This window comes from Oikopleura dioica, chromosome 1 (genome assembly GCF_907165135.1).
Source record: "Oikopleura dioica chromosome 1, OKI2018_I68_1.0, whole genome shotgun sequence".
Taxonomy (NCBI): domain Eukaryota; kingdom Metazoa; phylum Chordata; class Appendicularia; order Copelata; family Oikopleuridae; genus Oikopleura; species Oikopleura dioica.
In genome coordinates, this window is record NC_137291.1 from 7,769,972 (window position 1) to 7,783,653 (window position 13,682).

Sequence of the window (13,682 nt, forward strand, 5' to 3'; positions counted from 1 at the left end):
CATTTTTTACCATTCAACTTTACCCAATTTTAAAACTTACGAACCTTGTCCCACGAACCTAGTCGCACCCCATTTTCCCTATATAATAAAAATTTTAAAACCCACGAACCTAGTCCCACGAACCTAGTCGCACTTCATTGTTCCTTATAAAAAAAAATTTCAAAACCCACGAACCTAGTCCCACGAACCTAGTCGCACTTCATTGTTCCTTATAAAAAAATTTAAAAACCCACGAACCTAGTCCCACGAACCTAGTCGCACTCAATTGTTCCCTATAAAAAATTTATAATTTTTATAATACTTATAGAAAAATCTCTAATTTCAAAACCCACGAACCTAGCACCCCTACGAACCTAGTCCCACGAACCTAGTCGCACCACATTGTTCCTTATAGAAAGGAAACCATACCCCATCTTGCATACTTTGGCATAACCACCTACGAACCTAGTCCCACGAACCTAGTCCTTACGAACTTAGTCATCAATCCCCTAAATGAAGTGGCGAGCTTCTACCTGGTACCTACTCCTACCAACTCGAGTCTTTGTTTTTGCATAATGCAGAAAGCAGGAATTCTTTTGGGCGTTCCCAGTTTTTATTCCAATCTTTTTGCGTCCGTTTTTTTATTTTTTCATTTTTCCTTTCTTTTGGCTCTTAGATGTTTTTGTTGTAATGAGATTTGAAGCAAAGCAATTTGAAAATGAATGAATTGAATTTCAACCCTTTTGAAAGGGAAATTATGTTCCACGTCTCAACTCTTCTCCCTACTGATCCTGACGATAAGCAACAGGTATGATATACAGCAATTTACATAGACAGGCATTACGGGTTAATTTTCAAGCCCTAACCCTAACCCCGGAGGTGATCGTAAAATTGGCATAGAAACTAGAATTTCTGGTTGTTGACTCAGAGTCACATTAGTGCACTCAAGAATGGACGGTAAAATGGGCTCAGAGTGAGCTGTCCCAGGGTTTTCGTTTCATCCCTTTTCTAATCCGCACATGTTCCGATTGCACAACACGCTCTTCTTGGAAACTCCCCATTTTACCCTTTCTGAGTTTTTCGATTTATCGAGCAACGGTCAAAAGACAGCCAGTTTTTTATCTTCTAAACTCGCCATTTGGGCCTTAATTTCTTAATTGCCAAATGGAGAATTTTCTATTTTAGATCAGATGTTGAATATCTGGACGATGCGTGGCAAAATTCAAAAACTAACCATCGATTATTTCATTTAACATATTTCCGCGCATCTCTCCCGCCAAATTGATCATAACTCTTCTTTTCCGTACTTTCATGAGAAACAACATTCATGCTTTAGGTGGCCAAAAAGCGGCATTTGGGAAATGATGTCGTCGCCGTGGTTTTCCAGGAGCGTAATACACCCTTCTGCCCAAGTTTGATGCAGACCAAGGTCACCCACTGCTATGTTGTCGTTCAGCCCATGGATGTGGATGGACCTACTCAGTACAAGGTAAAAATGAAAACCGTAATCTAATGAAAAGCAATTTGAGACTTGATTTTTTTTCAATTTTATGAATTGAAGATAAAATAAAATTTTTCAAAAAAGACCAATTTTCATTAAAAAAACCACATTTGGTTCTGAAATTTGCCCATTCTTGCATTGATAAATTCTGCGCGCTTAGAGTTTCAGCATTGATCCTCTATTAGGGCTGCTTAATCCGGCTCATCTGCTCTTTTCCGATAACTAGCTAGCCACATTAGACCCCAATCACGTTTTCATATTTGCTTTTTTTCTCGCAATCAAGCACTTCTTAAAAAAAAAAACTCCAAAAGTCAAATTCTTTAACGACCTTAAAATTACAAGGTCATTTTTTATCTTTCTTTTTGGGCCTCAATTTGTCAAGCAGACAGTCCAGTATATGTAATTTCTAATTTGCAATTTCGGTTAGTACAGTTACACAATCTCTTCCTCCCCTAGAAGCCAAATCACGTGCGGTTAGACGGACGTGTGAACTTCTATTTACAAAGGTGTGTCCATTCTTATCTGCTAGCATTACAGGAGGGAAGCACTTGCGCCTCCCCACCAACTCTTTAGTTACATAATCAACTCGATCCCAACACCTGCCCAAGAGAGAAGATGATACTGTCGTTTAGTCAACGTTCTATTATTAAGGACCTTCCTCTCGATATCTTTTAGGCAGTCTTTCAACCCTTCTCTTGGCGTGTGACCGCTTCTTTTCGACCCCTTTTTTGACTCGAAAGCTGGACTTCAGTTTTGGGAAAATCCTCTTATTAAATTTCTTCCCATAGTCGATAGTATTATTCATTTTTCCGAAAAAATTCAAATCGTAAGAAAATCGTGACTCCTTCTTTTTCTCATCCCCTCTGAAGAATTCTGTAAATCCATTTTTTCAATGGGAAAAGTTAGGTCTTTGGCGATGAAATAATGGCCGTGTTCTGAAGTGGAAAGTAACCACGTGCGGACATTCCGACTTCTAATTTCGATTAAATATCGGTCCAAGCAAAGTCGGCAAAAAATGTGTTCAACACGCCGCTAAGATTTTTCGACCTGATAATCTCATTCGCAGATTAACTTAATTCCAACACATAATCTTAATTTTAAAAAGTCATTTCAGCAAATTTCATTTTTTTTTTCTTCTATTGTAAGCGTAACAGTTACAGTAACAGTTGAAAATAAAGGAAGGAAGGGAGTTTTGTAAGATCAAATCAAAAAACTAGAGCAACAAATCGAAACACGTCTTCAGGAAATTTTTGAACAAGGATGGGCTATTTCCGAAGGTGGAGATTTATTTCCGACCCTTTTTCTGGGTTTCCGATCGTTCACTTCAGCACGCACTTAGTAATTTGACGAGCGCCAAAATTGACGAAAGTGGCTACGTTGACTTTTTCAGAATTACTCGAAAAAAAAATGAATTTATATTTTCCGGAACGAGTACTCTCTAAGCATCGATTGATTTTGCTCTATCTTGACAATGCCATAATAGAATTATTAAGATTTCCGTTTGCTGCCGAAAAGATGTTCCCGATTTTGGCCCGAAGCTGCCCGAGCCGCCCGTGTTCAAATCCGGCGCTTGCTTCAGAAAATATCTCTTGTGCAAGTTGATCAACGCGGAGAACGCGTGCTACTCAAGCTGCGAGTTTAACATGCTCAGGCGTAGAAACAGGTTTGTTCACATTTTCGACAAATTTACATTTCAAGCACTCTTCTTTTGTGGTTCTAATTTATTAGAATAGAATGACCAAAGGTTGCCAAAAGAGGTGATAACTTTTTATTCAAAAATTTTTTCTTCTTCATTTGAGAGTCATTTTCTCCCAAATATTTGATTGGGGCTCAATCAATTATCAAAGAATATTTTGCCCCTCAATTTAGCTCAATCGTCATCTTTAGATCTGATCTAATCGAGACTCTTTACAACGAGCTTTCTGCTGCCTCCGATGGTATGTCGACGAAACGCTCTCATATCCAACGACCACTCCATACCAACAAGTCATTCTTTGATGCGATTCAACAGAACAACAAGGTAATTACAAAATAATTGGCTCTGTAATGGAATAGGAGCAGTTGGAGGGACAAGCTTCCACTCACACTTGAGAAGAACGGGTACTTTAGATGGAGCGATCTATTTTCCAAGTGTGATGGACACGTCTAATCCTAAATCAGATGATTAATGATCGCCCCATCGCTCTAGAATTTCATCAATCAGGGTTGCTCCCATACAAATCATCTGATTGAGCCTTGTTTACAATGACAGGGATACCCTTAACAGAAAAGATCTAAAGATATTATTTTTAAGATGCGCCGATTGTCCTCCCATTCGTCTGAGAATTCCTCAGAATCGACGCTCGTTCGGGAACAAAACAGAAAAATAATCCGGCGCTCGGGCATTCGCCGAGAACTCGTGCAGAAATATAACTTGCAGAAGATGCAAAACGACTCAGGAATTTCATCGAAGGATTCGAGCTCAGAAAACGAGTCGCCAGCTGAGGAGATTTCCGATGCTATTACTGACAGGTACAATGAGATATTTTTATGAAAAACCATAATTATAGAAAAATAAATTTAAATTTATATCTTTTATTCTAAGACGGTTTCGGCAAATATAAAAAAGCATGTGTTCTAAGTAGGAATGACTCGAATTTCGAACCGAAATTCAAAGGGATAAAAAACTTAATTTTAAGGGACATGGACAGCATCAAATCAGAAATCCTGTCTTTTGATTTCAACCACGAAAAAACCAGCCTCAAGAGCTTCTCCCCCTCTTTGGGCACCTTGTCGATGCAAATCAACAGCATCAAGATCGGCGGATCCAGGAAAGAGTTCGAAACAAAACGGTTCAATTCACAATTGCCCACTTTTGACGAGGTTTCCTTAGACGTTCCAGGGACGACCACAAGGGATTATCGTTTTGCATAAATTAAAACAAGGCTGATTCAGTGGCCTTTTCTTCGCGGCTTATTTTCGGGAAGGAATTATCAACGGCCTTCATAAGTAATCATCTTCATTAGCGATCCTCGATTTCCCTAAATCCAAAAATCTCAAACTTTTGAAAAGTGACAGCTTGGGCGAAGAAATTTTCATCGATGACCTGGTGACCTCTGTAACGAATGCGACGACTTTAACTACTTTCTCTTCCGCAGATTTGAAGCCAAATCGCGCCCCATTACCACTTCCAAAATCAGAGTCATCTGCTTTAACTACAGTTTCATCAGTAACGCCTGTATCTTTCCCATCTGTTCCGAAAACGCTCGCGCCTCTTAAAACTACAGCTACAGCTACAGTCGCAACTGTGCCAACCAGCTCCGCTAAACCGCAAATTTCAACCACCGCTTCCGCAAGTATAAAAAGCACAACAGGTCAAGTACAAACAGCATCAACAACTGTCAAGCCCGCACCAATCACGCAGTCCTCCAAATCGCCCTCCACAGTCACTGTCATCCCGAAAAAGGAGCAAATTACAGAAGCATCGATGAAAGAAATCAAAACAACAACAAGCACACCCGGTAAGTTATTTCTTTTTTTCAAGCCGCAAAAAACTGTTCGTTTTTAAATTTCAACCTTTTTTCCGTGTTGTTATTTTCTAGCAAGGTGCATGAAGTTCTATTTAGTAAACTACGATTATGGGTATGAACCGAGTTACTACTACGAAAATGAAGTGAGTGTCGTCTCAGAAGTATCGTCTGTTGCATCTCTGCCAGCACAAACAAGGTAAATATTTTTCAATATAAAAACCATAAAAAGCTTTTCCGAAAATTCTTTATGAAATTTTTTAAGTCTCGATAGTTGACTAAGCGTGTAAACTTTTGGCTTACATGTGGCCGCTACTAGGGCTTAATAATTCGTGATTATTAATTACCAAATCTATTTCAGAAAACTTCCACCAGGAGCAGTGCCAATGCCACACATGCAGGCGTGGTAATATCACCGCGAATAATTATTTATTATAAAAATATTTTATTTATACATAATTATCCGTCTTCTTTAATACATAAAATAATCCCTGTAAATAATTATCCGCCGATATTTTACGAGCTGCTGTGTATAGGCCCAACGGTAAAACAATTAAAAATATAAAAAAAAAGCGTGCGGAAAAATTGCACGCGAAATCCGACGTAGCACAAAACTGTGCAATGATGAAAACACAAAGAATTCCAGAAGCAAATCCAGTCCAATACAAATGTACAATGACCTCCAGAACTTTCCACTATGCAGAAAAAAACTGAAACTGAAAGAAAACGACTTTTCGCCTTCTCATGAATACTCACGAAGATCGACTCTCTATCGCCATCCCCAGACCAGTTTTTTGTTTTCTAAAGCAAAAAAACAAAAGCTCTTTCTAATACATTTCCGTCCATAAAGAAAGAGAAATCATCCCTTCTCTCTCACACGCTTTCGTGCATTTTAACCCGCCGCCGCGCGCAGGTAAGCGCATTCAGTTGCGCGAGCTGTCAACACACGTTTTTTTCGCGAGAAAACTCTGGGAAGGGGATGAGTCGATAATTACACACTGTACATTTCGCTAATCACTGTAAATAAACTACTTGCCCATGTTACAGAGACCTGAGCGCGGAGGGGTTCTTAACTCCCGCACGACATGGATCTCAAACAAGTAAATGTGCGCGCAAGAAATTTTAAACGCCAAAAGATGCTGGTATATTCTTCACTTGCTCATTTGTTCATTTCGTTGAGGTTTGTAGAAAGAATTTTGCTTGTCTTCTTTATCTTTATGTAAAATCAATCCAGTGGTTCAGCAAAGTCGCTTATCAGATATACAACGCCACGGAAAACACAGAGTCGGTGAATAAAAACAGCACACGTGGCCATAAAACTCATTCTATCTTGCCATACCGTCGTTTATTGACAGAAAAGGGCACGAGTTTGGTCTTCAAGGTCTTCAAAAGTCGAGATTTTCCGATCTTCAAGAACGGAAGATTCTGAGAAAATTCGCTGAAAACAGTACAGTATTTCCTTTCTCAAGTAAATAATTTCATCTTTGCGTGGAACGTGTTTGAGTACTACCCGCTTGTGTTAGAGTAATTCTAGCAAAACAACAAACTTGAGCGCAGGTGGCTCAGTTCGGATAAGAAATTGTAACGAGCAGGAAGATTGAGAGAGCAGGGGTGCTGAAGTTCTTAACGAACTTTAGAATATCATCTCTTTCTTGTTCTTCTTTGAAGCGAATTCTTTGAGACGCGTTGTTGGGTTTAAAGCCGTGTAGTATTGCGCGAGGTGCGGAAATCGGCGAATCCGCAAAGGTGAAAGCCTTTCTCCTGAACGTGTTAAGTTTGCCACCGCCGAGCTTGAGGAGTTAATCCCTTTTGGCTAGTCAATTTCCTGCTTGGATCATTGCGGTGCGCACAGCATTTGATTAGATTCGCCCTAAGCCAATTAATTTATTAAAGCTACGAGCCCCTTAGGTAAACCCTTGTAAACACGATCAACACTCATTACAGTCGATTTCCGGCCCTTACGCTTGAGCTGTTATACCATCAGTTGCGATAATTGCATGACGTAATAGAATATCTGTACGACAACCATCGCAAAACAAAAATCTATCATAATTACGGGTTTCCGAATGACGATTCTTATGGTCAATGCTAGTCATAAAGAATATCATGACTTCTATACAATATGAATTCATCATAATAACGGTTAAAACGCTATTATGACAAATTCACAACACAAAGCAAATTATGAAATGATTTGTGATGATATACTCTATGACTACTTAGAAAACTACTTTCTTAAAAATCGATCATAAATTCGATTTTTTGATACCCTTGTCATTCAGTTTTGTAAGTAATCAACGCATCCGGATTTTTAAAACATAATTCCATCTTCTAAAATAGGCTATTTTCAGAATAGATATATCTTTATGCTCCGTAAAATGCAGCTCCCCGTGCTATTATTATTATTCAAATTAGCCAGGTAGACAAAAGCCGTTGTAAGGGGGTTGAGGTCCAGGCACTTTCCGGCGCTGGAAAGACGAATTCCGATCCAGCGAGTTAAAAGTTTATTTCCTCCGCGCTGATTTAGACTCTCTTCGCTTTCAATTTAATACTGCGTTATTATTTACATCGCGAGCTGGAATTATTTCTTGCTTTCGGTGCTTGCTTTTTTGATCGATCTAAACGTGTATACTTTTGACTTTCCTAAATAAACATATTTAATGTACTAAAATGAAACGAACAAAAATAAATACGAGCAAGTTTATTGAAATCTGTCAAATTCATCATTTTTGGTCACCAGTCAGTTATCAACAATATTTTCTCATGTAAGTACTCAATCAACGGCCATTCAAACTGTCAGTTACAATTACCGAGTGAACGCGTAAAAAGCTGCCCCGTTCAGCCATTCTTCTAGGGCAACCTATCATCTAGGGCTACCCATCGAAGTTGAAAAATTATCAAATCTAACAGTGTTCTCCACGTATACCTAAGAAGACTCGTAACTAGGAGACTTTTCAACCACATAAACTAAAATCCCCTTGTGTTATCTTTCTTGTCTGAGACGAAAAAGCACGGCATCAACCCTTCTCTGAGAGACAATTCTAGCTCTAAGTACAATAAGATAGCCAGGTCGTGACAAAAACATCCGGATCTAATCGTCCACAATTGCGTAATCATCGTCGATTACATTGTTTACGCTTTGACGAGCAGTCCGGGCAGCCCGCGCAGTCATCTGCTGTTTTGCCAAGTACTTTAAAATGATGCTTTGAGGCTTCCGTTAAAACGTTTGCTTCCGCAGAAGAATATACGTCTCGCTCAGTTTAGCTATCTCAGTTACAACTAATCATATGATTTCAAACAGTGCACATGTTTCTTTTTTAAAACTAGGTCATTTAGATCGTTCTATTATCTTAGAAGGACTTTTATAGCGAAAATAGAGACTGAAACATGCCAAATTTCGACATTTCGAAAAAAGAAAAACTAAACTTGATGAAGAGAATAGCGTTTTTATGCAAGTGCATTTTTGCGGCTCCCTTCAGGATCATGATAACCCCACCGCAATTCGTCATTCTTCGTTTTGCCTCGCTCTGTTATTTCCTAATGAACATTTCTGTCTTCTATACAGTAGTTTTCTCTTCGGCAGTACTTTTTCAATATTTATCCATCAATCAGGAATGCGATAGAAGCGTTTTATTTGCACGGGCGCAAAACACCGTCTTAGACTCTTTGCTGGTCAAATTTCAGATATTTGTGAAATGTCCACAGAAGAGAAGCGAGGTTTCGACTTAGTATGGGACCACTTGCCTCATATTTCTGGCTACCAGCTGAGAATCACTGGTATGGCCGGTTATGCTGCGATTGTAGGCGGTTTAATGGCGATTTATCCGGTTTTCGCTCAGGAAATGATTTTAATTTCTTATTTTTTGTCTAAAGTTCATGCTGCACTGAAGCAAATGGCTACTGAATCTTGTCCAAGAAGCTCATGAACAAGTTGACTACTCCCTTACGACCCCAATCCCTTCAAAACAAGATTTTTTTAATCATTAAAAAGTATAAACCTCCTTATCGTTGTGAAACCTACTTCGACACTGAGCCAAAATTCTCAAGCCTAACCTGGGACCAAATCAATAACCTAACAGGCCCTTCCGCTGAAAGTTGCCAAGGATGGTCTTCAGATGAAAAAGGCTGTTACTACTGCAAGTTTGACGAATCTACTGTCGACTCTTGCTGGGAAAAGTTCTATGATTACTTTGATGGCTTGAAGAAATGCCTTGGAGAAGATGCTCAAAAAGAGGGGACATGGATGTCGTGCGAGGATGAATTTGCTTTCGACAGGTCGATAAGGAATGTGACAAATTTGGTGTTCGACAAAGGCGATCCTTGGGAATCAGCAGTCACTCAATTCAAACTCATTTGCGGAATGGAATGGTTTGACTCTCTTTCTACTGCGATGGGACTGGTTGGTTTGATGATTGGAGCCTTTGTTGCTGGATTGTATACTGATAAGTTCGGAAGAAAGAATGCTATTCTGGTTTGGAACTTTATTACGATGGTGTTTTTGATTATTCATGCTTTTATGGAAAGGGTCAATCGCTAAAAATATTTCTAATCCTTGTCAGCCAATAATTATTTGTTTGTTTTTTGACCGAATTTCAGCCTGATAAATATGGCTTCCTCGCCCTTCGAGTTCTTGGCAATGGAGCTCAGCATGTCTCATGGCTCGCGCAAATGACTTATTCGATGGAAGTCCTCGGCCCGACCCGCCGCTCGATTTCTGGAGCAATGACCCACGTTTACTTCTCAATTGGGTACATGGCCACTTCTGGTGTGGCTTATTTTCTGCCTGATTGGAGAGGCTTTACTCTCTGCTACGCCGGTATCTGTGCCTTGGCAGTATTGACCATTCCGTTTTATCCTGAAAGCCCTTCGTTTTTGTACTCAAGAAATAAGAGCCAAGAAGCTAGGGAGATTCTCAAAGGAATGGCGGATTCGACGAAAGCGGAACTACCCGATTCTGTGCTCGACCAAATCGAAGACCAAATGAAGAATTCTGAGAATGAAAATGATTCTGAAGCGGCTGTTGAGTCCTACACAATGCTAGATCTGTTCAAGTACCGTAGCACCGCCCTGATAAGCCTAAATATCGGATTGGCATTCACCGCGAACACATTGGTTTATTATGGCCTTTCTTTCAACGTCGACTCATTGTCGGGAAGTGTTTACGTGAACAACGTGGTGAATGGATTTGTAGAGCTTTTGGCCTATATTGTGGTGATGGGAACTCTCGATAAACTTGGTAAGATCTCTGTTTTACGGAGCTCTCTTGATTATTGCCAAATCTTTGGCAGAAAATGATGACCTTCTTATTTTTGGTTGCAATACAAATGATCATTTTTAATTGGATGTTAATCAGTGTAAATATTTTTCATTTAATTTTGAATAATCATCGTCTAAAATAGGCTCTCGTCTGTTCAGATAATTTGATTTTTTTTTATAATTTTAAGAATTTTCTTTTAAAAAAAGCTTATTTTTCAGGTCGAAAAATGGTCTGCGGTGGTCTGATGATTTTTGGCGGAGCTGTCTGCCTCGGTTGTATGGCGCTAGAAGCCGCAGCTGATTCTGCTGATGACAAAACCGCACTTTTAGAGGCTCAAAGATGGATGGCCTTTGTCGGTAAATTCGCCATCTCTGGATCTTTTTGTGCTGTTTATGTTTTTGCTGCTGAAGTTTTTCCGACCGTTTTGAGATCTACAGGTTATAAGAAAATAAAGAGAATGATTTTGAACTTGATTTTAGGAATTGGCTTCGGATCGATGTTTGGTCGAATTGGTGGATTTCTCAGCCCCTTTATTATCCAGATTCCCGCCACCTGGATAATCTACCTCGTGAGTTGTATTTTTCTCATTTTTATTGAATGCTTCTTTCAGATTTTTGGAGCATTTGGAATAGTGAGCGGCGCATTGGTATTTTTCCTCCCAGAAACAAACGGAAAACCGACATTGCAAACGCTCGAGGAAGCTCTAGAATTTTACAAAAATCCAACGGCGAGCAAAACGTATCAAGTGTCCCCTACAAATTCGCAAAGAAATTCAAAGAATGAGAAAATCTCTGGAGAAGAAGAGGATGAAGCTGATTTTTAGACTTTCAAAAACAAACTATTTTGTTAAAAAAATATGAAAACAATCCATCTAAAAGGGAAAAGCTCCATTTACGTCTTGTCCAAGGCGCTCTAACAAAATTCTAGCAGGGCAATTTTGAGATAATGGAGCAGCGTGATCCTCTTACATCCACCTTGCAATAGTTTGTTATTCCGCTAAGCAAAATTATGGCTACTTTTCTTGCTTATAGTTTGTCTTTTTCACTGTCAGTCGTTTTAGAAATGAGCTATGTAAATCACTAGAAAGGCGGGGCGGATGCTTCTTTGAATTTGTTAATTTTAATGGAACTCGTCTTTTAAAACTTACGTAAATAATGAGTAAATTGCGAATACTGAAATTGTGAATTTACGCGAAAATGATAAATGCATCAATTTTACGACAATACCACGACATTTTACGAAGAAAACAAATGGCTTTGATGAACTTGTCAGATGTCCATCACAAACTTTCAGGGGTCTAAATACTTTCCACGCTAGGGATAAGCGGCGATAAGCGCTGCTTCAAGATTTGGAGCAACAAAGGCATTTCTAGCGATATCGGATACACGAAGGTGTTTATGTTCACGGGGATTACTCCTCCCAGCCACTTGCATCTTTCTTGAACTTTTTCTGCATAATAAAGAGGTTTTTTAATTGCTTCTTCTTTGCGACGATAAATGATAAGAATGAACTCGTTCTCGCAAGAAAACGCTGAGAAACAAGGTTGCCCCTTTTTTTATCTCAGTATTCATCATCTATTAACAGTAAAGCTCAAAATATCGACACAGGTTTTGGCTCCTTCTCCACCTGTTTCTCAGGCGCCTTGCAAATTTCCGGACTTGCTTTTCCGCAGTTTGAAAAATCGCTGTTTCCAGTTTGGTCTTCGTTGATTTTTTCTTTCGCTTTTTCGAGCGCTTTCATATCGTTTTCGAATTTTTTCAATGTCTCCGCATCTATATCTGCGTTCTATCAAAAAAGGTAGGTTTGGTAGAATATTGAATAATTTACCTTGTGTCGATAAGAATTTAAATGCTGCATCAACTGGGCTTCTGAATTGAGCACGATGTCGCATTTTTTGCATCTATACTGGCCCTAATTATGATTTTAGATGATTTATCCTTCATTTCTTTTGACTAACGACTTTCGGAATCGCCGAGGGGATATTCACAGGAGTCAAGCCTCTACTCAGACTGTACTGGACCATCTTGTGCCTGGTGGATCCCAAGTGCTGGGTCAACTGCTGCCTCGAGTTCACCGTCAAATCGCAGATCTCGCAGTGCAGATCAGGCATGCCTACAAATCTCTCGGTCAATCAAGATCGAATTTGGCTCTTTACTACTTTTTATTTTCTCGACGCAATCAGGCAGAGGATCAGGCAGCTGAATCGAAGTCGAAGCCTTGGGCTTGTCTTTTCGGGAGTTAACTTGCCCTAGAATCGAGATAGTTAAATCGAGGAAAATTTCAAATGGGAAATTTTCAAGTACCAGGTCTGATAAACGAAGGACATCCGATTATCTGCGTCATTTCAGAGCCCTAAAAAGCAAAAGAGTCAAACAACAAAGTAGACCGGGGAAAAATCACACAATTTTTCGTCGCTTCCGTTTTGCTTTTCCAGGCGCCTAAAATAGAAATGAATTTATGAAAATTTGGACGAGTGGTTTTTCTTGCTTTTGATACCTTGTTTTGGTGAAATTGAGGAACACCCGCTTGAGGGAGGCTTTGGAGGAGATTCGGCATGATCATTTGACTGAAGTTTTGGAGCTGGTTTGGGTCCATTTGTCCGCCCGGAACGACGACGAAAATCGGCTGAACAAAGCGTTATTTCATGTTCGAAAAGACATTTTCCGGGCTTATATTTTAAATGAAGAAATGCAGAATAAAAATATAGTGTGAAAAAAAAAGTTTCTTGAGATAAGCAAAAACCACTGTGTGGCTTTTCCACCTTCTTATACAAACAAACATGCGGCTTTAGATTCTATCCCCATAATTAGCAGCGAAAGTTCCCCCTTCGATAAGAACCTGAAAATTTTGTTGCCCTCCGAGGCTTCTGTTATTTCTGGCGGCGCCTCCTTTCATCCTCTTTTTTTCTCTTTTGGATACTGGCTTTTTGGTGCTTTCAGTTCGTGATTTTGTCGATTTCGTCGAGTAAAATTAAATATAAACGTGGCACTCTGCTGTATAAATCGCTGAATAATAAATGCGGAGATTTTTTTTTATTTCTGTTCCTTTTTTCTCCTGCGAGGACGCGTGTGTGTGCCTAAATTTTTATCAGAAAGTGTAGTGTTGACGGCGGATCGGCTTATTGATGGCCAAGGATTTATAAGTAAAAGAGACGGCCAAGGACCGCTTAGCGCAGGGTAAAAACGAGGCGACGACAGGCTTCACGGTCGATATATGAACAGTCAAAAATAACGCAGTAAACTATCTAGCAAAAAGAAAAAGACGCAGGGTCGAGTCAGAGGTGCTGACGAGGTCGATTTACTGGGTTGTTTTTTAATAAGACCTTTTTGCCTTGAAAATTCAGAATTATGTGAACTTAGAAAAAAAATTTGATTTCTGACGGAATGGCGAGTCGGAAACTGGCATCCTGTATTGCCGGAATCAAGAATCCGGTGTTAAT

General features: G+C 39.5%; 3 protein-coding genes across 3 annotated transcripts; 2 read left to right on the forward strand and 1 right to left on the reverse strand.

Annotated features, from left to right (window-relative positions):
* The first annotated feature begins 731 nt into the window (after nt 1–731).
* On the forward strand, nt 732–6,113 carry LOC145711973 (uncharacterized). The gene is made up of 9 exons (XM_081789665.1): nt 732–787; nt 1,316–1,468; nt 2,974–3,143; nt 3,368–3,500; nt 3,774–3,991; nt 4,159–4,296; nt 4,538–4,980; nt 5,086–5,185; nt 5,348–6,113. Exons 1-9 carry the CDS (start codon nt 737–739, stop codon nt 5,394–5,396), a joined length of 1,455 nt encoding a protein of 484 aa, XP_081645791.1. The 5' UTR covers nt 732–736; the 3' UTR covers nt 5,397–6,113.
* Nucleotides 6,114–8,681: 2,568 nt separating this feature from the next.
* On the forward strand, nt 8,682–11,066 carry LOC145711902 (organic cation transporter protein-like). Its single transcript, XM_081789591.1, has 6 exons — nt 8,682–8,786; nt 8,903–9,511; nt 9,583–10,222; nt 10,462–10,680; nt 10,723–10,811; nt 10,854–11,066. The coding sequence occupies exons 1-6, from the start codon at nt 8,682–8,684 to the stop codon at nt 11,064–11,066; spliced, it is 1,875 nt and encodes a 624-aa protein (XP_081645717.1).
* A 742-nt stretch (nt 11,067–11,808) lies between these two features.
* Nucleotides 11,809–13,289, reverse strand: LOC145711130 (uncharacterized). Its single transcript, XM_081788860.1, has 8 exons — nt 13,082–13,289; nt 12,740–12,868; nt 12,646–12,681; nt 12,547–12,595; nt 12,402–12,491; nt 12,201–12,355; nt 12,071–12,154; nt 11,809–12,028 (listed from the first exon to the last, which is right to left on the reverse strand). The coding sequence occupies exons 1-8, from the start codon at nt 13,136–13,138 to the stop codon at nt 11,834–11,836; spliced, it is 795 nt and encodes a 264-aa protein (XP_081644986.1). The 5' UTR covers nt 13,139–13,289; the 3' UTR covers nt 11,809–11,833.
* Between the last annotated feature and the right edge of the window lie 393 nt (nt 13,290–13,682).